At 36.3% G+C, this 26,675-nt stretch overlaps 1 protein-coding gene and 1 non-coding gene across 2 annotated transcripts; both read right to left on the bottom strand.

Annotated features, from left to right (window-relative positions):
- Positions 1-8,503: 8,503 nt before the first annotated feature.
- On the bottom strand, positions 8,504-26,303 carry LOC105092888 (uncharacterized). The gene is made up of 4 exons (XR_010381786.1): positions 26,072-26,303; positions 18,232-18,337; positions 13,172-13,286; positions 8,504-9,727 (listed from the first exon to the last, which is right to left on the bottom strand). It is a non-coding gene; the product is annotated as an uncharacterized LOC105092888 (transcript).
- Positions 14,313-15,621, bottom strand: PRPS1L1 (phosphoribosyl pyrophosphate synthetase 1 like 1). The gene has a single exon (XM_031455009.2). The coding sequence runs from the start codon at positions 15,267-15,269 to the stop codon at positions 14,313-14,315; it is 957 nt and encodes a 318-aa protein (XP_031310869.1). The 5' UTR covers positions 15,270-15,621.
- Positions 26,304-26,675: the final 372 nt, after the last annotated feature.

Below are 26,675 nucleotides of genomic sequence, written 5' to 3'. Positions count from 1 at the left end.
ACATTTGTGTTTGTAATGCAATCCATAGACATAGATCTCAAGTCCTGTGGAAAGTTAGCATTAAATTACTGGTTAATGTAACTCTGGAAGAATCGTGTTCAGTACAGCATGTCTTTGAACCAACTCAAATATCCTCATAGTTGTCCTTCAGTTTATGATGCTGAACGTATGATGCTCTAGCCCTATAAGAAAATAGCGAAGAGGAGATTGCCTTGTAGTCCCATTTAGACAGTTAATTTTATCTTTGTTTTCTTAAGTCACATTTCATTGTGCTTCTCGATGGTGCAAAACTAATTGGCTCTTATCACAGTTACATTACCTTCAAAGGCAGATAAAATTAATGCAAAGTAAAAGATCACTACAATCAGAGATATCTGGTTAAAAGGGAGACAGGCTTGCATAAAGTGGCTGCACAATCCACAGAAGGCTCTGGCAGAATAATAAATCATTACTTTCTCCAGGTTATCATCTTGTACTCTAGTTCATTATTTTGTATCATTTGTTTTAACCTTGGATTGTCCCTACTACATCTGCTCTGCTGTGATTAATTCTGCTGATGGAAATAAACTGTCGAAGGGCAATGCTGTACTGCATGACTAATTAGCCTACAGAATTATGTCCATAAATTAACATTTTGTTTTTATTCATTTAAATAAATCAAAGTTGTCCAAACTTATTTTGTACAGATCACTCTAATACCAATTTATTTTTGTAACCTTTTAGCTGGATCAGGTTACTGACTTTTTGGTCAAGTAATTCTTAAATGGTTTTTTACCTTCACTTTTCTAAAACTACTATCACTAGATTATTGTTCCTGTTGGCTCAATTGAAAGAATTCTTTTTTTTTTTTTCAGTTAAGTGGAGCTCTCCACCAGGCTTTCTGCTTTAGTTTACCCTTCTTCAGCTTCCTCCTGCCCCTAGTCTTGGCCACAGCTGCCACATCCTCTGTTTCTATTGGTTATATGAAAATGGTTGTGCTACGGGTTGAATGTTTCTGTCTGCCCCACACTCATCCGTTGAAGTCTTAATTCCCAGAGTGATGGTATTAGGAGGTGGGGCTTTTGGGATGTAACTAGGCTTAGATTAGGGTGGGACACTCATGAAGGGATAATGTCCTTACAAAAAGAGGAGGAGACACCAAACCTCTCTCCATGTTGTGAGGATGCAGCAAGAAGGCTGAAAACTTGGAAGCAGGCTCTCATGAGACATCAAATCTGCCAGCATATTGATCTGGGACTTGCTGGCCTCTAGAACGGTGAAAAACAAACAGTTGTTGTTTAAGCCTCCCAGTCTATGGTATGTTGTTACAGCAGCTCAAACTAAGACAGGTTGCTATTGGGAAAAAAGCAAATTCTTCTTATGAGAATCTTCTAGGGCCTCTACCAGAAGAAAAGACTTTTTAAGATACTGAGGCAGGGACCAAGCCACTGATCTTTTTCTGCCTTCACCTAGAATAACAGGACCAAGTAGGCTCACAGTAAACTTTAAAAGTCTGCTCAAGATTGCTATAGGAAAGAATATTATTAGTTATAAAACAGATCATTTTAATAACAGAAGAACTGATGGGAAATGCTTCTCTATGTTCTGCAACATTGAGTTGCTTGCCTCCAAAGACTATTTGAGGATTAGGACTTAGTCTTTTTAGAACACTATTTCACTGGTCTTATTTTAATGAAAGCAATTAGGCCCTTTTCAATAACAGGTTCACTACTTGCCACCTCAAGAGACTGAATAATATGAGAGACTTTACGAGCCCTCAAGTTAACTTGGGAAAGTTCTCATAGTGACGGTCCGAGGCTTATATGCAAGGGTGTCCTGGAGCCAGCTCCTTCTGGCTCACTGGGAATGGTTGTGCATATTCTTCCCAATTCAAGTTCAGCAAGGGCACAATGGAAGCTTGAATTTGGCAATAGGAGCATTTATTCCATGAGAATATGCAAGCAATATGAATCAGGACTTTGGTTTTCCAGAGAGCTGGTTGTTAAAACTTTGCCAGCACTTCACTGCCTATAAGCAAAATAAATGTTGCTAGGCATGGCTCTCTTATCCTGTCTCTTTTGATTAAAGTCTTAACTGGTTCAGAGAAGAAGAATCTTAACATTTATAGACATTCTTCTCAACCAACCCTCCTCTCTCTCTTTATCTTTCTCTCTCTTTCTTCCCTGGAGCATAGTTCCTCCTCCTCCACCTTTCCTCAGTCCTCTGTCCTGTTTGAAATAAGTATCTGAGAAATTCTCTCCGAGTAAAACAATCAGGGAACAGTTATTCCCAGGCCTCTAACTCAGATGAGGCAGGTACCATCCCAGTTCCCATTCCAGAGAGGTTTCCACAACTGTAACACCTCTGTTTCTGATTAATATAGGCAGAGTTGCCTTATGATTTCTCCGATGTGTAGGTAGCTTTGACAGAGGAAAGTATCACATAACCAAATCATTACATCATACATAACTGAATCACTCCTCAGCTTAGTGACCAGTGTGTTTTCAATGGAAATAAAAGATTTGCCAACAGGGCACTTTTTAAACCAAAAGAATTTGTTTCCTCAGTCTATTTCACACCTCCTGTTACCATCCCAAGCACTGTAAGGGATACATGAGTAGAGAAAACGATCATTTCTTATAGAATCCTTCCATACTTCTCAGGAAAGTCAGGACTAATGAAACATACGAAGTGACTAGGAAAGAAATAATAATAAATTGTTAAAAACTGGGTCAGTATAAATAGCTGGAGGAATCAGGAAAGGCTTTATGTTGGGATTTCTTCTCGAGCTTGTCTTTGAGCAATGACTAGGGCCAAGGCATGTAGAAAGGAGGGCAGTCTATGGGGGACCAATGGTATAAGCAAAGGACATGGCTAGTGAGCAGGTTATATCTGAATTTTGGGAATTACTGGAAAATTTGGATGGATCCTGGGAGGCTCCTGACAGCCAAAAGAAGAATTTGCTAAATGCAATAGAAAATAGGAAGCTATTATAGGGACTTTCAGCATCAGAATAATGATATTAAAAAGATGTCTTTGAAGATTCATCTGTCAGCTTTATGGAGGTAAAAATATAGGTAATAATTAGTGGCAGGGGAAGAAGTAGATGCAGCTTAGGTTTGCCTTGTTAGAAAGCACATGGAGATTTCATCGAGGAGCAGGTCAAGGCCAAGGCTGGCTGGCAAGCTACTTACTCACTGTGGCAGAGGTAAAGGTATGGGAAGTGACAGAGCAGCCCAGATGGGGCACCAAAAGCACAGCATCCAAGAGGCACGCTTGGGTATGATACTGGCAACTGCCAGAATTAGAAGATGTGATGGGCAGAACACAGTGACAGGAAATCTAGGTGGTGCTGCAAGAGAGCTGAACAGATGTGAAAATGCAGCAGGTGTGAGAGAAGCCATTCCAAGCTTCTCCTCAGGAAAGGATGCAGACACTAGCGTCAGCATGCTTCTAGAGCCTTGATATCACCTGGAGCGCAGTGTAGGGCCCTTGTCCAAACAGGAACCAGAGCACAGAGATGACAGAATATGGAGAAGAGATGTAACAAAGGAAACTCCTGGTCTAATGGCTAACGCCAGATGCTTGTTAGAGTGTGCTAATGCAAGAAATGCCAAGACCTGAGGCTTGGTCCTCACACAGCAGACCTTGGGCTAGGCTACGTAGATGGGAAAGAAGAAATAGAGGCCACGTGGGAGCCCAACCACTGTGGCAGCTGCTGCATCACTGTGATTAATTCTAGGCCGACACCAGGTTGCAGATAGAAAGCTTTTGATCCTGATTTTGTCAAGTTCAGAAACCAGCAAATCGCTGTGAGAGTAGCCCAGGAAGGATAGGTGGGAGATGTAAAATTAGGGTTGACCCTTGGAACTGATGCAATAATACAGATAGCAAGAGCCAATAATTTAACTTTTTGACATTTTAGCCTAATGATCAATGTTTTGAAGAAGTATGCATGCCTGAGGGGCAGAGGAAGCAGAGAAGTGGGAAAAACTTTAGTCAAATGTTGAATAACTATTATGTCCAGAAATTGGATTGTTCTGATTCATTTACATTTCTGATTATTTAAGCTTTGTGGGAAACTTCTAGGGGCATAACACTCCTCTTACATTCATTTTTCTTAAGTTAACTTAACTTTCCTGACTTACCATGGTAGTGCACTGCACACAACTTAACATTACTTCAATAATTGAAGATTACACAGAACTCACAGTCATTGCTCTTTCCTGAAGAAGCAGAAAGTATAGTTTTGGACCATTCTTTATTAACTCCAGGACATACATTTTTTTTGTAAATGAGGCCCCTATTTGAGCTTATTTTTTCATCATTTGTCTGCAGGAATTCAGTATGTTGTACTAAAGATGCTAAGGGTCCCATTTAATTCTACCAGGGTTTCCTTACAAGTCTAGGGCATACACCTATACACATCAAGAAGGGTTAATTGAGGATTTTGCTTGTTTGACTACATCTAAGTTATCAAACTTTGAATAAATAACATTTTAGAGTATTTCTTAAAATTTCCACATTATACTATCCAAATTCTGTTACCAAATAGAGGAACACAGGAAACAGTCTTCAAAGCAAGTCTATTAATAGAGGGAGATTTCTGTTTCAAGCAAAGGAAAGGAGGAAATCTAGGCTTTATCTCATGTGCACACCATGTGACCAAAACTGTTCTAGCTGTTTCACACATGTTCATCCTGAATCACAGCAATTGTGTTAGATATTTTGTCTCAATTATGGAGATGAGGAATCAGAGATTCAAAGCCATATATTAACTGGGTAGTAATATAGCTGGTAAGCAGCACATCCAGAATTCAAATTAAGATCTAAATAATTCTAAAGCTCATTTTTATCTTCACTTCCCTATACTTCAGAAATATGTCTATATACATAATCTTCTATAAAAGAAATTTCAAAATCCATTTTTCATAGATACTACAGCTACAAAATCTACATCAATATATACTTCTGAGGCAATAAAACAAAATCATGTCTACAGATCAATCCCCAAACACAAATACATTTTTCTATGTAATAATTCAGTATCACTCAAAATAAAAATCAGCTGAGAAATCCCCCTGATCTAGAGATAATCCTACAAGAGGGATGTCATATAAGTTTCATCTCCTATGTCAGGTCTTCTCAATAGGAAGTGGCTGCCTGAATCCCTGCAAGGAGGAGAAATCTTAGGTTATATCTCGTGTCAGCAGGAAGGAGCCTTGGGATCCAGCAGAGGTGAAGACCATGGTCATGGGAGAGGAAAATGGCAATTCATGTGCCATGTGTTTGGCTAGAAGTGCCACAAATAGTAATAAAGTAGTAGGTAATTGGGATGCTATTGCTCAAAACTGCCTTCCACACTCAAAATCCTCTCTATTCATCTCACTTGCAGGGCTTAATATTTCCTAAGCTTGCCTCATCGTAAGAATCATCTAGGTTAATTGTTTAAAAATATTGTTCCCCAGGCCTCCTCTCTGGAGATTCAGGAGGTTAAGGGTGGGAGGTCAGGAATTTTATGATCTGGCAAGTTTGGGGAGATTTGAATTGCTTTTGTAGTCACAAAGTGACTGTAAAGGACAAATATTAACTTATTAAGCAGTAATAATTTAAGACACAATCTTCCTAGTAGAGATTTGAGCACTTATAGGCCAGGGGCAAACAACAGATAATTTGATGGTGACTGGTGATCTAAGAAATTCAGAGTAGGTGATAGCTTACCTATCTTATCCGGCTCCACCCAACTTACAGACTTACCCTCACTCTGCTTTTCCTCCTGCTCATTCTATTCCAGCCAGACTGGTCTTCTTTCTGTTGCTCTAACATGTGTATGTTCCCGCCTCAAAGTCTTTGCCTTTGCTGTTCCCCTGCATGCTATATCATTCCTGAAGACCTTCACAGGACTGATATCCCTAATCTCCTTTTAAAAGGTAGGGCTATTAAGTGAAAAAGCCAAATGGTAAGTAAGGAGGAGGAAGGAAAGCACAATTTTAAGTCTGTGAAGCAAACTCATTACCTATCTGACAACCAGACTCTTTAATGTTGTAAAAGGGAGGCTCCTGGGTCTTTCCTAGCTCTAAGCAATGAGTTATGCCAGTCAGTGCATAGCATCTGTGCTGAAATCAGGGTAAAGAAAGTAATGGTTTTCCTAGAAGAGAAAGAACAATGACGAGTATAAAAACAGTGAAGAAAGCCACTAGTTGCATAATAATTAAATCTGAGCAAAATGTATTATTTAAAACCATTCAATCGCTGCCTTATCTTTTCTAATTCTTGCAGGGTGCTCATAAGTATAATCATCTGACTGTATCTTTGAAATGGCATTAGGATTTGGGAAGCATCTTAATAAACACTAACTGAAGCCACTCTGAAGAAAACATCATTAATCATGTCATCTGATAAGAGATACTGTCAGCATTACATTTAGAAATTTATACTCAGACTGAATTCCTGTAAACAACCCTGTGTGCATTAGGGATTAGGAAAATGAGGGCTTCTTCGTTTACTATAAATCTAAAAAAATATTATGTAGCCCTAATTTCTCCAAATGGAACCCACCTGGACACATTTGATCTCTCAGTTGCACAGGCTTTGTAGTCTAGCTCACTTTGCACAATGCTGCCACATTTTCTTCAGAAAGTACTATTTTCGTTGCCAACAGTCATCAACTGAAAACATATTGAAAAACCTACAATAGTTCCCTGTTGTTTTTTAAATAAAAATCTTTAGGTTGGTATTTAAGACACTTACTTCAATATTTCTAAGTTTACTTTATCATTAAGATAAGGTTTATATCATTAACAAAAATCAACCAAAGCATAATACCTGACCGCTTAGTATTAAACATTATATGAAGCATCTTAATGACTTTTTTTTAAAATGGAGGTATGGGGGGATTGAACCTAGGACCTTGTACATGATAGGCATGCACTCTACCACTGAGCTATACCCCCCTCCATATGAAGCATCTTGAAGACACAAAGGATATATGAAATATTCCCAATCCTTAATGACTACCCAAATTAATTTCCTGAGAGAAGGCAACATTGTAGAGAATGATGCAAGCAATATGAGTTTATGGGCGAGAGAAAGAGGTTAGATATTGAGATGTTTGTAAAAGAAGTGGGCCTTGAAGAAAAGTAAGATTTAGTCAAGTGGAGGATAACAGAGAGGTTATTGGAGGTTCGGTGAATGGCACAGAGGAATTACAGTGGAGAGCTGCACATGTTTTCTAGGGTAATGAATAGACCAATAAGAATGGAGTGGAAAGTTTATATTGGGAATAGTGGACGAGATTTTGATGGTTATGTATTGAAATGAAGGCTAGATTTTCCTATAAACAATGAAAAAATGTGTTTTTTGATTATGGGATTAAGGTAATGAAAGTAACATTTTAGGAATAAATTTGGTAGAATTGCAGAGGGAATCTGGAGGACATTAGGGTAAGCAAGTGCCTACCTTAGACATTAGTGATATGAAGAGGGCTCAGCCCTCCATATTTGCCCACAGTGGCTGAGTATGAGCTGTGTCAGTGGGATGGAGGCAAAGAAGTTTGAGAGGAGCCAAGAATTGAGAGAAAAGCCCCTATATTATAGTGTTATAAAAAGTCAAGTGAAGAAGGTATTTGATAAGAAAATAGTTATCAATTTTGTAATGGTTTTTAGAAAGATCAAGGAGAATGAGGAAGGTCAATAGAAACAAACAAATAAATATTTATTTAGCCAGAAGGGAAACCATCAAAAGATCAGAAAAACAAACATTTCCCAGTTGATATCAAGTATATTGAAACCAACTGCCAACATATCCCAATAGAACTAAAGAACTGGAAGTTCATAGAGATTAAAGACATGATCCCCAAATAAGGAAATTTTGTAGCAAATTTCTAGAAAAGTTCTCAAAAAGGGTATTGGATTTGAGAGAGGGAAGGGTCTATGAGCAATTTATTGAATTGAATGTATATATTAAAAAGCAATGGAACGGTTGTGACTGTCTCCAACTTTCAGACCAGTGGAATTCAGAATGTTTCCACAAAGGACAATTTATGAGTACAGTTCTTGGAAGTGAGTGAGAATTTCAGGGTAGGCTTTTAGGATTGAAAAGCTGTGCACTATCTAAAGTAAGTTATGGTCACCCCAATAGCTAGGAAATTTTGCAGCCAGAAGTCAAAATATCCACCACAAAGGAAAGGTTGCCTGCTATACTTCCTTCTCTCCATTATGTACATTCTCAATAAAACAGCTAATACATAAGAATAGTTAATATCTACCAAGAGAATTCAGATATTACATTCCATAAAATGAAAAATAATATCAATGGTATCAACCACAAAAAAGAGAGGCTGCTAAGGAAAAGAAATAGAGTATCTGAAAATTAAAAGCATGTTTGCTGATATTGAAAGGAAATTCAGAGATAAGATTAATAATCTAATTAATAATAATAATAATAATTAATAATAGAATTAACTGGAGACAGAATTAAACTGGAGGTTCAAATTAAAGAATTCTCCATGAATCCAGTGACAAAGAATAAAATGATGAAAAATATGAGTAAACTTCTAAGATAGGGAAGATATATCCAGAAGATATAATACCCATCTAATAGAGAATCTAAAAGAAAATAGAGAAGGAAAAAGATGCAGTGTAGTGGGTTGAATAATGGCCCCCAGAAGATATGATAGTACTCATTCATTTTATCCTGTCTCTATTCCTTTTGATTTTGTGCTGGCATGGGGTCTCCACCATTAGATAAGAGGGTTCCTCACCGATCCTTCCTGGATAACTATCTCTACTCTTGCCTTCTGCTGAGATTAGATTGAATCCATGAGTCACATCATCTACTTCACACCCTTCTGAGCTCTCACTAGAGTCTCCTTTCATGTTTCTATTTCTACCAACACTCTCTTCGAAGGGATCTAGGCCTTTATTATCATGCACTTCAAAATTCTTCCAAGCCTCTTCCCAATAACTAATTCCAAAGCCACTCCCACATTTTAAGGCATTAGTTACAGCAGCTTCCCTCTTCTGGATATGAAATCTGTATTCATTTCCCATGACACCAGTGACAAGTTGCCACAAACTAGGTGGCTTAAAACAACAGAAATCAATTCTCTCAGTTTTGTAGGACAAAAGTCTGAAATCAAGGTGTCCGTAAACTTGGTGCTTACTGGAGGTTCTGTGGGAGAATCTGCTCCATGCCTCTACCTAGCTTCTGATGATTGCCACAGTCCTTGACATTTCTTGGCTTGTAGATTCGTCCCTCCATTATTGGCCTCCATCTTTATACTGCCTTCTCTGTGTCTCTCAGATCTTTCTCTGCTTTTCACTTATAAGGACGCTTGTCATTGTTTTAAAGCCCTACTTTAAATCCAGGATGATCTCACCTAGAAATCCTGAATTTTATTACATCTATAAGAACCCTTTATCTAAATAAGGACACCTTATCAAAAAAAGGCTCCTGGGGTTAAGACATGGATATATCTTTTTGAGGGGGAGGCCTCTACTCAACTCACTACAATCTGCTCTCTAGCCCCTGGCAAATTCACATCTGTTCCACATACAAAACACACTCACCTCACCCTTAATATCCCCCTAATTCTCAGCCCATTACAACATCACCTCTAGTTCAAAATCTCATTTAAATGTCATCAGCTCGAAAGTCCCAAATCTCATCATTAAATCATCTGAATCAGGTACAAGTGAAATTCTGGGTATGAACCATCCTGGAGGAAAACTCTTCTCCATCTGTGGACCTGTGAACACAGAAAATAAGTTGTCGGCTTCCAAAATACAATGGTGGGACAGGCACAGGATAACATTCTCATTCTAGGAAAGAGAAATTGTTAAAGAATAAAAGAGTTGCCCATCCCAAGCAAGTTTGAAATTCAGAAGAGCAAATTTCACTAGGTTTTAAGGCCTGAAAATAATCCTCTGTGGCTTGATGTTCGACTCACAGGGTCCACATTCCAGCCTACTGGCCTTTGGCAGTGGCTCCCTCAACCTCAGGGCTCGCAGCAGCAGCTCAGTCAGCCTCTAGGCCACTCTCAATGGCCCCGCCCACCTCTGCACCACTTTTGGCAGCTCTGCCCTTGGGGTTATTCATTCTTCTTCTCAATGGGTAGCACGTGTTTGTAACTGAGTAGCTCTATCAGCCCATTTTCTGCCTGTAGAATCCCAGAAGTTATGTCTCAATTTTATCTTCTATAACACTTTACAAATTCTCCATTACAAGAGTATATAAGTTATTCTACGTTCTCTTCCAGCATTTTACAGTTTTGTTCTTTGCAATCATTCCTTCTGGAGTTTATTTTTGTTCATAATTTAAAGATGAGAAAAAACTAGTGTTCCAATTAATAGTCAGTTATCCAGCATCATTGATTGATCAGTGCATTATTTACCTAATGACAAGATATGCCAGTTTTGCCAGAGGTATGAGCTGGTATGTAGTATGATTGACTGTATAAAGCAGTTTTCAGCCAATAAGCATAAGCACACTATAGCTTTCAGCTAGGGAACCTGCTACTTTGCTAACCAGGAGCTGCAGCTGTGTTATTTACTATGCTATGACCTTTGTCATATATTTTGTATCCTGAGAACAGTCTGTCCAAAATGACTGCTTATGTTGTAAAAATAATATTGGTTATGTTTCATATAAACAAGGTAACAGTGTTACAATGGTACTTACAGTGGAAGTTTTAAAGAGGTTAGAGGTGCTTTCCATGATATAATCAAGGAAGCAGAAAGTAAAGATCATCAAGGAGCTAGATATTGATAAATGACAACTAACTAATAAGCCCATTATAAGCATCACTATGATCTGATTGATCAACAATTCTATGAAGATACTTAGGGGAAAAACAAAACAAAACAAATAAACTATGGCAGGAGTCTCATCTCCCATTTCAGAGAATGTGAGTAGATTGTAAGAGTGGTTGCCAAGGCAGGATATCAGGAAAGCGTCTCCATAGGGACTTTGTGATAGTGATTCTACTATAGAATTGATTCAATTATGCTTCTTTTTCCAGTAACACACTCTTTTCATTAAATAGGGTATGTGTGTACTAAATTCCTGTAAGTATACATGGGTCTGTTTCAGGAATCTAAATTCCACAATATTTTTTAATTCGCATGTGCATTCTTGCATCTATACAACAATTTTATTACCGTAGCTTTATAATGTTTTAATATATTGTAGTACACAAACATCTTCAAAAAGATCTTGAATATGTTTGATCTCTTATTTTTCTAGATAAGCTTTAAGAAAGGCTTACCAAGTTGTCTTTTTAAAAATCCTATTTGCATTTTTGCTTGGTTTATACTGACTAGATGATTTGAGGAAACATTCATATTGTTCTTCAACTCCAGGTTTGTAATATATTTATTTAGGTATTTTCTATGTATTTTGGCTAATTTTTTTAATACTAGTCCTGTAGTTTTTGAGTTTATTACTGGTTATATTGCTCTAGGTTGTGGAAACTTTTTTTTCAATTATATTTTTCAACTATGTTTTGTTGCTATTTAGAAAAGACCATTTTTTAACTTATCTGATATATAGTCACTTTATTGACCTCTTGTAGGAATAGCTTCTCTTTTGATTGCTGGATTTTTTGTTGACAGTCATGACATTTGCAAATAATGACAGTTTTGTCTCATTTTTTCTTTCAGTATTGCTAGCTCTTTTCTTTTTCTTGCCTTATTCCACTTGCTTGGAAATTTGCCTAATTCTAATGGGAACATTTTCAATGCTTCATAATTGTGTCTTTGTAGGTCTCTAGTTAATTTTCTTTATCAGATCAAGCAAGCTTCATTCTATTACTATTTTACTGAAAGTTTAATTTTTTCACAATATTGTCAAGATAATTGTAGTAAATCCACTTTACTTTACTATATATGGTCTTTATAAATTTCTTCTTAAAATTTTATGAAGATCTTTTGTGACCTGTTATATTTTTAATATTATGTTTTCATTCATGCTGGAAAATGTAAATTATTTTATTTCCATGTATAGTTGTTAAATTGTGGTATAGAATTATTTAAATCCTATCTTTTAAAATTATTTGAGAGTTTTGTTAAAATTTCCCTCTCTTAACATAGATTATGCATTTCTCCTTATATTCTTACTGTTTTATTTTTCTTCTTCTATTCCAGTGTTGAATTTTTAAGTGCACCAAGATTCATAATGGTTGTAACTTATCGGCAGGAGGGTTAGTCAGTGAAACACATTTTGTTTTTACTTTGAAAGAATCATTCCTAACTTCTCTTTGTCAGCATTTACTTGGTATTTTTCATCATCCTTTATACCCAAATTTTGGTTTAGATATGTCTTCCATAAACAGCATATCATTAGATATTTTTGCTACTCATTCTGAGAATTTAGCTCTTATAAAATTAACTTTAACATATTGACTTTAGTTGTGATAACATATATTTGGTATTTTTTATTTGATCTGTTTTCTTCCTCATTTATTTCCTATCTTCAGCTAGATGTGTTTACTTTGTTCATTGTCCACCTTTACAATGTCCATTGCCATTTTTTTTCCTGTCTAGGAGTTTGGAAGTAACTTACCCCATTATTTTCTTCTCTTGCTTGTCCTTGAATTTAGAAAACATACTTAAACTCTTTTTTTCTATAATGTCAATCATCGGTGTCAGTAACCTCCTTCCCAAACTAGATAAGATCATTAATGTACTTTGATTAACCCTAAACTCTCCTAGTCTCCCATGTTTTGTGGATATCATCTGGAATTTTCTTTACAGATTTTTAAATAATTTGCTTTATATTGTGGCTCAATTTTTATGTTAGTTTTATCTTAATAATTGTGATAACCTTCACAATAATTTCATGAAAAACTTTTTCTATCAGTTTCACTTCTTTCTTTACTCAACATTATCTCTTTTATTCCATCTATTCCTCTTAGTTGTACTATTTTTTTTTTTTTTGGCATCCTCAAGTGGATACTTTCAGGAAGAATTTATGATAGTAAAGTTTTCGAGTCCTTTACTGTATAAAAATGTCTTAATTTTGCCTTCAAATTTAAATGATACTTTGGCTGAGTACAGAAAGCTAGGTTAAAAAGAATATTTCTTTAGAACTGCAAAAATATTGTCCTCTTTTGCTTGTTACCTGAGAGGTCAAATGAAAAGTCTGACAGCAATTTGAATATTGTTTCTTTAAAACTATCTTGTTTATGTTTTACCTTTTAGAAACTTTCAGGGCCTGTCTGAATTTTCTTGAAGATCATAAATTTCATGGTATTCCCAAACATGGACATTCTTTTTCTCACATACATGCAGGCATTTTATTGGTTTCCCCTACAAAAGACAATAACATAAATTTTTAAATATAAATCTGAGGTCATCTGAGAGACCAACCAAAGTCAAGGAAGAAAGATTAAAAGTAAATGCTTAATTAAAAGGTGCTACAACACCACCTAAAATCTACCACCATTGCGACAGTAGGACACCACTTAAAATCTACTACCATTGTGGTTAGTAGGCTAAGATTAAGCTACAGCAAAAGCATCAAGTGTAAATTTTAGAGAGTGGATTTACTTTCCAGAAGACTGACACACTGATCATTTGGACCCAGCAGGATGTTTGGCCAGGAAAACGTCAAGATGGTTGGAAGTAAAGCTAAATCAAAAATAGGTACAATGGAGAATCCAAGATCCACCGTCTCTGAACAGGTGGTCATGATTTGTCTTCTCCCTCTCAAGATGCATTTACTGCACTTTGCAACCTTTTCTCATGATCTTACCCAATGATTCTTCAAGCTGAAAGCTACTGCTCTTGCCTTTAGGTGGGTCAGCAACTAAGTGAACTAGATTTGAGTTGCCCAGGACTCTGGATGGAATTTAGCACAGCTCTTGGAAAACCTGTCACAAATGGGGAAGTGGGGTCCAGGATATGGGGAATAGAAGTGGGTTGTAGGGGTGGTGGATTGAGTTGGCTGCATTGCTAGCTATTCTGAACAAAGTAAACCCTGAAGCATTCACATGTAAAGTAGTCTGTCTCCCCAATTACCTTCAAACACTCCCACACAGCATGTTCAAAGCCTGAAATCAGCAGCTCAACTGTAGTTGAAACTGCAAGGCTCACAAAATTGTCAAAAAAAGCCAGAATGAAACAACCCAGATAGGAATTCCCAGCAATTATTCTCAATCTGTTTTTCCCCAGTTTAAAATAAACATCTAAGATACATGATGTGGGATGTAGAAAGACACACTGGAGCAAGGTGGGTCTTCTGCTGAACTTTTCATTAAATATTGAGGAAAAACAATGGTCAGAGTATATTTGTATTTATTTTATTTAAAATACAATAACTCCAGTGTTATCCTATCATAACGGGACATGGCTGAATAGGTAGGAAACAGATTCCCCATTGTGAGTTCTTCTGATGTCTTCTGCAAGGATCATGGAGATGTCGATCACCTGTATTTTGGAGCAATGCTTTATCTTATCCTCCTGAGGTATGGTATTGGTGACTACTACTGCTTCAAGGCATGCACTGTTAATGTGAGTAATGGCTGGGCCAGAAAAGATTCCATGAGTCAAAATCGCACAAACTCTGGTGGCTCCAGCTGAGAGAAGTTTGTCAGCTGCATGACAGATTGTACCACAAGTGTCAGCCATGTCATCCACAAGGACAGTCACACGACCCTTCACATCTCCCACTAGTACCATTTGGTCCACTTCATTGGCTTTCTTCCGTTCTTTGTGAATCAAGGCAAAGTCCACATTCAATCTGTCTGCAATGGAGGTCACTCTCTTAGCTCCACCAGCATCTGGGGAGACAATTGTGCAGTTCCTCCACTGAGAGATACTCTCCTTTATCCACTTCAGGACAGCTGGCTCTGCATACAAATTATCTACTGGGATATCAAAAAAGCCCTGAATTTGAGAAACATGTAGGTCCATGGTGATGATGTGATCCGCACCCTCTATGGACAGCATATTTGCAACAAGCTTGGCGGAGATGGGGGCCCGGCTCTTATCCTTCTTATCCTGCCGGACATATGGGAAGCACGGGATGACCGTGGTAACCCGGCTGGCTGAAGCAATCTTGCAGGCATTAATCACGATCAAAAGCTCCATCAGGTTGTCGTTGATTTCGCCGCAACCACTCTGCACTATGTAGACATCCTCTCCTCGCACACTCTCTCCAATTTCCACGCAGGTCTCCTGGCTGCTGAATTTCTTGGTCACCACCTTGCTTGGCTCCAGGTCCAGGCGGTCGGCAACTTTCTGAGATAAGTCCTGGCGGGAGCTGCAGCTGAAGATTTTGAAATTTGGCATTTTGGGCAATGACCCTAGCCTCTCTATGGCCAGTGATCACCCCTACCGCTGAGACAGGAATGGAAATCAGACCAGAGACTCCTCTGGGCGCTTGGTTGGGTGCTGGAGACTGCAGACTGTAACTGACGGCTTCCGGCTGTTACTCGGCCTTTAGGGTTCTGGCCCGTCCTGCGCTGCTCTAAATTGTCCCTGGGTCTTTAAAATAATTCCTCCCTGACACCCACTTTACACTTTAAAACTAAAGAATCAAACCTTTCTTTAGTTCATGGGTCTTTTTTTTTCTTTTCTTCTATTATTGCCTGTATTAATTTCCAAAGGATGCTTAAATTTAAATATGCGAAAATATAAATATAATAAAATCAACATAAAACACATTAAAAATAAATATAAATATAAAATTTCTGCAAAGCAAAAGACATCTAAGTTTGAAAGGAAACATACGGACTGGAGAAAGTGTCTGAAGTGGGTTTTAGACAGAGTTCTTCCAACTGGGTAAGAAAAAGACAGTCAAAAAAGAGTTTGAAAATGGTATAAATAATCAATTTACAGGGAAAAAAACCCAGAAAAAAACATGAAAAAATGCTAGTAATCAAGAAGATGCCAATTATTTTCACACACCACGTAGACCAAAATTATATGATAGGTAATCCCTTCTATTCTAATGAAATGTGTGTGTGTAGATTTTGCAAGGGAAATTTCACACATAACCTTTCCGTGTGTCCACCTCTAGGAATCTACTTAATAAAAGTATTCACAAGCACCCCCAAAATACATCGATAACAGTATTTCTTGCTGTATTAATCCATTCAGTCAGTATTTCCTGAGATGTTCTGTGTGTCAGGTGTCGCACCACTCACAGGGTATAAGACGGTGAATGGCAGTAACTTCTCTAGAACTGCTTATAAAAGCAAAACCTAGAAACTAACAAATGTCTGTCAGTAGATAAATTATGAGATAAAGTATTGTATAAACACAGGTAGCCATATAAAAAACTGATTTGTGTGTGGCCATATGAAAGTATCTCTGAGATATTTTTAAATGTAAAAAACCCATTCATAAAAATATGCATAGTATGGTATTTATATATTTAAAATTAAGTAATAGTCAAAGATCAAATCATTATGGAAGTCCTTATTATTATGATTATCTTTGCACAGGGAAGTAGGCTGGTGGGAGTTGGGATATAGGACTATCACATTTTTTTGACCTCTGTTAATGCAGTATTTGAGCTTCCATTACTTTTATAATTAAAAATACCAACAAAAATGTCTATGATGAATAAATAATTGTTAGCAAATTTTAAGCACACAGCTTCCAAAGTGCATTGGGAGTTGGAGTAATGGGATAAGAATGGAAGGGACCATAGATAACAGGAATTTCAATAACAGACTGTCATAAAAAAATGGAGGCATCAGACAGAGATCATAAAGTTTTATCCTGCTAATTGTGTGTCTGACATTTTGTTCTGGGATATTTTGATTCACTCTAAAACTAAATAATCATTTTAAAATATTTTGAAATTACTAAATAATTTGTTGAATATACTTTCTCACCCCACTTTTGAGCTTCCCCCCTGGGTTGAGTTCATGGATAGGATAAGCTCAGGAATAAGGTAAGGAATGGGAGAGGCAACAGAAATAGGTAAGACTTGGCTAAGTCTGTAAAACACACTGCTAGAAAAGAGTGTTTTTATATATTGAATGTACTATTATTATAAAGCCATTTAAACAGCTAAGTCAAATAGGCTAAATCAAAATGTGCTGCTGCTGATCCAATCACACCTCTCCCTGACATCAACTGCTTTTCTCCTCAGTTGAAACTCTTTGGCTTGTGGGGGCTCATTTCAGTCCACGCTTCATTCATGTTCTTTCCTTCATAAAATCAACAGCCCCACCTATACTTTATAATTCTCATCCTCAGCCAGACTATATACTGTGAGTTCTAAAGAAAATTCTGTGGCTTAATTTAGGAGCATTAAAAAGTACTTGCAGATTAAAATGATTTTTCGCTTGGTGTTCTCAATATGTCAAACATTTTTCAGTTTTTAAAGAAAAACAAAACAGATTTTTAAATAGACTTATTACTACCTAAATAGGACTGAACGCTAATATAAACATTAAAAACCGATAGTCGGTTACATTTTCCTTGAGGTGTTAAAAAGAAATTTTTGTGTTGCTGCTATTTTTGCTCCACGCTCTGGCTGTTGCAACACCTCACAGTTTCAGGGCTTTGTCTAGAATCATAAAATATTAAAGATGGAAATGGCCTTAGAAACCACCCAGTCTAACATTCCAGTTCACAGACAGCGAGCGAAGGCCCAGAGAAATGAAGCAAGTTGCCTGGGATCTAACAGCTTATTGCAGGCTGGGTGTGAACTAGAATCTGGGATCCCTGAATTTCCAAATAGGGCTTTTCTCACTATACCACTTCCAGCCCTTTCCTTTGAGGTTTATCAGAATGAAGAAAAAGTCGAAAAGTTGTGCAGAAATTTTTGAACAAAAGTTTTACTCTTTTATCAAACAACTACAACAAAGAATAAAACCTCAAAGCTGATACTGAAAAATTCTCTTACTTTTAAAAATTATTTCCAGAAAAAAATGAACAATTAGTAGTGTTATGGAAATATCTTCATTCCTCTGATATTTCCATTACATGAATCTATTGCAAGGGGAATTAGCTCCTGTTTATTCTAGTCTCTGAAGGTTGAAGACATCTATCTTATCACTGTTTCTGATAAAAGCTTGAGGTAGGAATGATGCCTATCGAACAACACATTCTGTCTATTTAAGACATCATTTCTTAATAAATTACTCTGGAAACAGAAATTGTGATACAGAGAAAATGCCTTATCTTTCTCTTTCCCAAGGAAAGCATATTTAAAACGTCATCTCTATGGATCTGTGAGAATTGCTGTGTTCTGAAGGTCTTTTGAGTCAATATTCAGAATATAGATATATATTACCTTGGTAATAGTTTCTTGCTTTACTGATTTTTTTTTTTTTTTTTTTTTTACCCTTCACAGTTCCAACATAAATAATTCAAAGAGAGCCGTGATGCAGCTTGATCACCTAAGGAGAAAAGAAACTCAGTCAGTTCTTTCAGAAAGTGGAGAAAAATGGTTGTATTTTAAGGAAAATAAATGCTTTCACTAAACACACTTGCGGATGACAAAATGCTAGATGTTTAGGTGGCAATTATAGTTCTTTGATAAACTGTCAAATCTTGTCACAACACATGTTACAAAAAGGACAGATTTAGATGTCCTTTATGACAGCTTTGTGTAGGTTGAGAATATTTGGCAGTTAATCTCAAAAAGGAACATATTTTCCTTTCCAGCAGTTATCTGCTTGTTTATTAGGAAGAGTCTCTTTGTGCTTTAATCTTACTCATTTGACTCACAGTTCCAGATCATTATTGTAACATTACCTTACCTCATTTATTTTGTTCATAATCATCCACAATACTTTGAGAAAACAATTTCCCACAGAGCTTTACATGGGTAGAAATGCTTTAAAGTTTGTTTTGTGATTGTTTGCAATTAAAGTTGAGTACTGTGTGTGTTTACTGAGCTTTTAGTTGGAAATCTGTCATTTTATACGATAGATGTGAAGATGATGATTAGGTAAATAAAGCTGAGTGAAACAAATAGAATATTTTGTGACTTAGAAATGGGACTTTAGTTCTGAGTATTATGCTAGACTCATGAGGGTATTTCTGAAACATACTTCTGGATTTAAGGAAAAAAATTCTAGTGAACTTAAAAATCTTAGTATGAAATAACAGTCTTGGAATAACAATGAGTTTAGGTGTGCTGAATAATATATAATTATAATGACAGATGAGACAATATATGGAGAGATTCCATAACTAGTAAACTGCAAATAAGAAAATATCTCCCTAATGTGAAATATTTTAAACTTTTAAAAGCTGTTATTGATAATGGATCTTTCCTTTTTAATAGAGAATACTGGTTTTATGAAATTAGTAAAAAGATACTCATGTTAATTATATTTTGATAAAAGGCAAGCTCCATTTATGCTATTCAAACATACTTTAGACATATTTTATTTTTTCTGTTCCATTGTGACCATTTAGTTAATCTTCATAATAAACAAGAAAACCAGTTGTCCGTTCATGTAAATAAAAATTGAGTACAGTGTGGTTTGAAATGGTTCAGTGGTTCTCTAACTTCAAGGGCATCAGGACCCCCAGTAGGGAGTGTTAGATGCAGATTCCTGAGCCCCATCCCCAGAGCTGTTGATTAGCAGGTCTGGAGGGGAGTCCCAGATTTCATGTTTCTTACGACACCAGGTAATGCTAATGTTACTGTTCTGGTGACCGGACTTTTGAGAACTGCTGGTTTATATATATCATCAATATTTATTTAGCCATTTGGGAAAATAAAAGATATAGTTGACTTATTTTGCTTTACTCATTTCATTAGCCCTTGTAATGTGGCATATTTTATTTTGCTCCTAGATTTTTTCATGTTCTTCTTTTCTACATATGAATATTGCTTTCAAATATCATATAACTCTTTAAGAACTGTATTTGCACACACTTCAACTTAAAATACGTGTATTTTAAAATATGTTGACAAATACAGATAAGATGGGAATTCTCGTTATTTGGGGATTTAAAAAAATCCGTTAGACATTTGAACGTCTAAAAATGAATTTCTACCTATTAGCTCACTAAGAATTGAATAAAACTTAAAGTCTCTCCTATTTATTATCCCGTTCTCCCTTCTTGAATCTCTTACAGTATTTATCACTGAGAAAGATCTTTTTGTCAAACTCTGAAAACCATTTGACTGTCCATGATGATACTAAGTATTGTACAGAGTAAATATTTGCTTAATTTGATACGATGTTGCCCTTTGGGAGGAAACCATTGTACAGTGTCTCCAACTTACAATGGTTCAACTAACAGTTTTTCAACTTTACTGTGTGTGAAAGCAATGCACACTCATTAGGAACCGAACTTCAAATTTTGATCTTTCCCTGGGCTCACAATATGAGGGAAAATTTTGACAGAGTTATAGAGATTTCCAATGTACCCCTGCCCCCACACACATATAGCCTCCCTTATTATCAGCATCACTCACCAAAATGATACATTTTTTTAACCAGTGATGAACCCACATCGACACATCATAATCACCCAAAGTCCATAGATTACCTTAGGGTTCATTTTACTGTTGTACATCCCATAGGTTTAGACAAACGTATAATGATATGTATCCATCATTATAGTATCATACAAGGTATTTTCACTCCCCTAAAAATCTCTGTGTTCTGCCTACTTATCTCCCCTCCTCTTCTCACCCCTAGCAACCACTGATATTTTTAGTTGTTTCCATCGTTTGCCCTTTCCAGAATGTCACACCATTGCCATTATGCAGTATGTATAGCTTTTTCAGATTGACTTCTTTCACTTAGTAATATGTATTAAAGGTTTTTTTCATGACTTGATAGCTCACTTATTTCTGGCACTGAATAGTATTCCATTGTCTGAATATGTCATAGTTACGTATCCATTCACTTACTGAAGGACATCTTGGTTGCTTCCAAGCTTTGGCAATTATGAATAAGACTACTATAAACATCTGTGTGGAGGTTTTTGTATGGACATAAATTTTCAACTCCTTTGGGTAAATATCAAGGATTGTTATTTTTGGATCGTATAGTAAGAGTATATTTAGTTTTTTTAAAGAAAAGCGCCAAACTGTCTTCAAAAAGTGTCTGGACGATCTTGTATTCCCACCAGCAATATATAAAATTCCTGTAGCTCCACATTCTCATTAGCATTTGGTATTGTCATTATTCTGAATTTTGGTCATTCTAATAGGTGTGTGTATAACTATTGAGTTTTTAATTTTAGTTATTACATTTTTCATTTGAAGACTTTTTGTTTAGTCCTTTTAAAGTTCTACTGGGGAAGTTTTTAGAGTTAATTGTTCTCTGAACTCAATATCTTCAAACTTGTTCTTATTTCAAACTATTTTTTAAAACATAAAATAATAGCTGTTTCATAAGACGCATCTGGTAACTCCAATGTCTGAAGTTTTTGGAATCTCTATCTGCTGTCTATTTTTCTTGCTCATGCTGGCTTTTTTCTTCTGCGCTTTTTTATGTTCAACTATGTACCATTATGGCATATAAAATTTTATTTGAGGAAATTCTTTGAAATTTAGAATGAAAGTTTCTTCTTCCAGAGAGAATTTGCTTCTGACTCCTGTATGGAGTTGCTGTTAGTCTGGGGACCACCTTAAGTTTCTCTGAACTGTCAAGGTGATATAACCCCAGACTACAAAACTACATGAGGATATCCTAAGGTCACAACTTCTCAGGGATCCACAACTCCCAATCATTTCTCATGTGATTTTTCTCTGCTGTCTGCTATGCTCACCAGTGAGCCATCCCTCCCTCCTACAGACTATGGAGGCAGGTTACTTCTGGTTCACCGTTATTCTGAAGATGGAGAGCTTTGGGGTCCCAATTTAATGAGTAGAAAGTCTCCTATGAGACTTCTCGCCTTGGGCAGGCCCTGGGCCTTAACTTCCATCACCCTTGACCCACGAAGTCTACAAAACTGAAACCTAAGATAATTATAGCTAGTTTTAGCTCTTGTATGAAGAATTTCTGGTGAGCCTGTGCTCATATTCCCTCTCTGAGGGCAGAATGGTGGAGGAAGCAAGCAGCAATTGCCACAGGCAGAGAACACCTGTCCCTGGCTCCCCAGGGACAGTCATCTCAGGAAGGTTAGTGGTAACAGAGGCTGCATCATGGTGGCTGATAAAGAGACTGGAATGGACGAGTCTGCGGGCTACTTATAGGTAACAGAAACTGTAGTCTGAGAAATTGTCAGAAATAGCTCACTGTGGGACACCTTGAAATGGGACACATTTTTTGAATTAGCTAGAGTATGTTTGTGCCATGATAATAACTATCATTTACAGTTCCAACATGATTTTCCTATGTCTGCTAGGACCTTTGAAATCAAAGTTATTCTTATATTTATGATAAACTTCAGGTCAGTGATAACAGAGACTAAATATATATAATGAATGTATATTCTATACACTACTTTCTAGTAATTTGTCTTTAAAAATATTACTTGTGATTGTTGTTGACTTTAGCAGTTTACTTCACCAACAGTCATTTTTTGTGTAAATACATTCTGCTTCATATCCTTATATGTTAATTTGCTTCTTATCAATTCAATTCATGAACTCTCATTTCAAATAAACTACAGTGAAAAGCAAGAAACAGCTTATTAGTGTCAATCTGTTTTCCTCCTTTTGTAGACATAAAAAAGATGTTTCGCCAGTGGATAAATGAATTTCTGACAATGAGCTATTTTATTTCTTGAAAATTATATATACTTAAAGCAATATTTTATTTTCACTAACTTTGGAGAGTTCTGCTCTGTGTTTGATGTCTAGAAAAATAGTGATTAATGGTGTTTCCAAGTATACGAAGTAGAGTGAAAATAGTTGATTTTTTATTTTTTCTATGTTTAATCCAATTGCAGAGGGACAGTTACGAATTTGCACATAGACTCTGGTGCCAGACTGCTAGGATTTGAGTGACTATCTGAGTGACTTTGGACAAAGTTTCCTCATCTGTAAAAGGGACGACAATAACAGCACCAGCCTCTTAGAATTGTGAAGATTGAATAAGCAGAACAAATATGAGCCATCAGTAACAATACTTTATATGTTATATGTATATCACAATATGTACTTTATAAATGTTAGCTATTTATGTGTGCAGAATACAGAGAGGCATTGCAAATTTTGAAAAGTGAAAGCAGAGTTGGTCTATATGGAGACCTGCTCCAGATTCCTCTTTTACTACCATTTATCTTCCTCCTGGAGGGACAACAGCAGTGTAATAAAACCAGCAAATTATTGCTGTATCCATATCTCTCCCCTGGATCGAGGGTGAACTGTAATGACAGGGTCACATGCTGAAAGTATGCCTATTCCAGAGACAGCATGGTTCTATCTGACATCTTTAACTAGACTGAGTCTTCACCCAAGTATTCCTATGTCAGGTGAGAGTTGGGAAGGCACTGACATCTTAATGCATCATTAATTAGCAGATTTTCTCCACATGCAAGGGTAGAGTAAGGTCCCTTAAAAAAAAAGTTTAGTCATAAAGCCATGTAGAAAATTACTAGTTAGCTAAATGAAGATAGTTTCCCATTTTCCTTAGTTTATCTAACAGGGATTAAGCATAATTTAACTACAGGTCATAAAATCTTTTGACTATTTCAATGTTTAATTCTTATAGTAAGTCTCCATTCTTAGTAAATTTGAGACCATAAATGGTGATTGGGAAACATGACCTTCCTGTCCTGAGATTCCATGATAGAAGAGTCTTCTTCCCAGCAAGACATCACTGAGATATTTTGAACAAGAATATGTATCTTACTTATACATATCTCCAGGGAAGGAAATTCTGCAGATCCTTTTGATGATGAGCTCCTTTCAAAAATATAACTCATTTGAGACATTCTCTTCTATCTCACTTAAGTCTACTCCTCTGAAGGTTAATCTTATTCTTGCTTATTCATTCCTCAGTAAAGATGGAGAGCAGGTGATATCATCCTCTTCACATACCTGAGAACCATTATCACAAAATTCCTTTGCTGAAAAATCTCATTTTGTCAAGGCTTTCATTATAGGTTCTATTTTTAAGTCCTTTGATCATTTTTACTGCTCTCCACATCTCTTAAATCTCTGAACCTAAACAATTTGTGCTCACGTGGGTCTGACCAGTGTAGTATTATTCTGGATGTATCACCTCACATTCCTAATGCTTAACTATTTAGGCACTCCAATATCACATTTGCTTTTTTAAAAACGAAAGCATTTCAGTGGAGGTGATACATTATCTCTGAGCACTTACTTGTTTCACAGGTGAACTAAGGTCATTTAAAAACAAACACCCTTCCTTCACAAACACATACAAAAGGGTATACCTTGATTGTAATTTTTTTTCCATTCAAGCAAGTTTTTTTTAACAGTTGTTACAGAACTGCCCTGTGTTTCAGAGCTACTTCGGCTGATCATGGTTTATCACATATTGAAGGAAAAAAAAATGGATGCAAAAAGTATAAGAAGAATGAATTTTTAGCAATTAATCGAATTATATTTCTTTTAAATAGAATTGTGTCTGAAATGAAAAAACAGACTTTGGGTTGAATTATTTGATTTTATCAGTGGTATGTTTTTAATCTTTCCACTTTCAATGTGGATTATAGGCATAGCATTTGTGTTTGAAGTCTGCGTCTGTCATTTGTATTGTTAAATAAAATTGGGATAATTATATTATGAAACTGGAACCAAAACTGGCAAGGTAACTCATTGAAATTTAAGATTCCCTCGATTATTGTATTAGCTATCAGATTATATCTTGAATTTATGATTAATCTGAACAGTACATGGCACAGATTGTTTTCTTTAACTCTTTGCATGGTGGGTTTATGATGTCGCTTTGTTGAATGACAGAATTTTACTTGCTTCTTTCAATTGTGTCTGTGTCTTTAAAGAGCTTTTATCACTTTCTAAAACATTAAAATCCAAGAAGATTTTCATTAATCCTTCTTTTCATAGTTACTCTCTTGCTTTGCTGATGAAATCTTTGTTTACTTTTCTTTGGCAGGTTTACATTATGGCCAACCATTTACAGCATGTTCATAATTTATTTATGATTCAAAATAAGACCAAAAATTAGTGAAACCTAACACTTGAGAGGCTCCATATGTTTGGATGTGCTCAGGTTATTATTTTTTGCCTAAAACTAAGTTACAAATCACTGAGATGTAGCTTATGTGCAAGCACTGTATGAGGTTTCATGAATATTTAGTGCTTTGTTTCTATTTCTAAGTCTGTGAAGTTTCATAAATCAGCACTGTTTTTGCTTGGTTGCTACATAGCTGTGATTCTTTGTGCTGTCGCTTCTGTATTATAAAGGCTGAGTTTCATACAATTTGCCTATGGAAATAATTCCTGGTAGGTAAAAAACAAATTACATTGGTTCAGTGTTAAGGGTTATGGTTTAAGTATAATGGTAGCAAAAACACACATTTAAACTTCACCTTAAACCTCCAATTCCTGTATATTGTTTAGAAGTGAGTAAATAGTGAGATCTTAAGAAATTATTCCCAGGTTCATGATCTGGAATCCAAACTATTTCCAACTATTTTTTTGTCTGAAAGCTCTATTGGCAATGTTTCCTTATACTTCAAAACTGTAAATATAGGCCCTAAGCTATTTTATTGAGGTATTACATGTTCTAAACCAGTGACTCCCAATATGGCCAATCATCAGTATTACCTGGGTTGTTTTCTGAAAATATAGATTTCCAGACTCAAACTTTGGACATTTTTTTTTAACTTGGTAGTATTAAATCAGAGATTCTCAACCTTGGCTGCACATTAGAATCTTCTAGGGAGATTTAAAAAACACCCAAAACTTGATGCCTCAGTTCCAACCCCAGAGATCCTGATGTAATTTGTTCCAGGTCATCCCAACTTTAACCCAAACCCTCAGAGCTTTCTGGGTTAATGTTCATCCACTTTTGAGAACCACTGCTTTAAACAACACGTTTCTTAATTAGAAGTATGGTATTCAGAGTTTCTTACAGTGACTTTGATTTGGTTTTCAATTTTACAGTCTTGTTACCATCTTCAAATATTTCCCTTACTCATTTATAAAGTTATACTGAAAACCCCTGGGAGAAGGAGAGGCTGATACCTCCAAGGAAGTTCTGGCACGGGGAGATGTTTACCTTAACAGGAGAAATATATGACTTCTTTGAGAAACACTAGAGAAGCTGGATTGTCTTCCTCCCACCAGATGGAGAGCCTACAGACAAGGAGATTAGGGAGGGTAGAGTTAATAAACTGATTTTGCTGTGCCCAGGACAACCAAGAGGACTGCTTCTGCTTGAGTTGATTGCTTGACCCTTGGTAATAGTAGCTAGCATTTACTGAGTACTTAGTACAAGCCAAATACTTAGAATTCTTCACCATAGCCCCACTGCCATATTATAGGAAAGAAAATGGTAAGCACAGGGAGGTTAAGTAACTTACCCAGAGTCACACAGTTAGTATGTAGTAAAGACTGAATTTGACCCCAGGCAGCCTGACTCCAGTGCCCTTATGGCTGCCTGTGATGTCCACCTTGACTGACTTGCTAGACAACAATATGGTATGATAGATACGAATGAAGGATATTTAAGCATATTGAAATCCAATCTCATACAAGCAATGTTAACATGTACAACTTTGACTTCTCTTCAATGATGCTATCAGTAAAATAGGATTAATAATAATACTTTCTTCACAATTTTGTTATGAGGCTTTTAAATAAACAGTAGCTTAATGCTTGGA

The sequence above is a fragment of the Camelus dromedarius genome, chromosome 7, assembly GCF_036321535.1.
Source record: "Camelus dromedarius isolate mCamDro1 chromosome 7, mCamDro1.pat, whole genome shotgun sequence".
Lineage (NCBI taxonomy): Eukaryota > Metazoa > Chordata > Mammalia > Artiodactyla > Camelidae > Camelus > Camelus dromedarius.
The sequence above is the reverse complement of the archived record's forward strand: the minus strand, read 5'-3'. Positions and strand labels throughout refer to the sequence as shown.

Coding starts and splice junctions, on each gene's coding strand:
- PRPS1L1 (XM_031455009.2), bottom strand. CDS start 15,269: ATGCCAAATTTCAAAATCTTCAGCTGCAGCTCCCGCCAGGACTTATCT.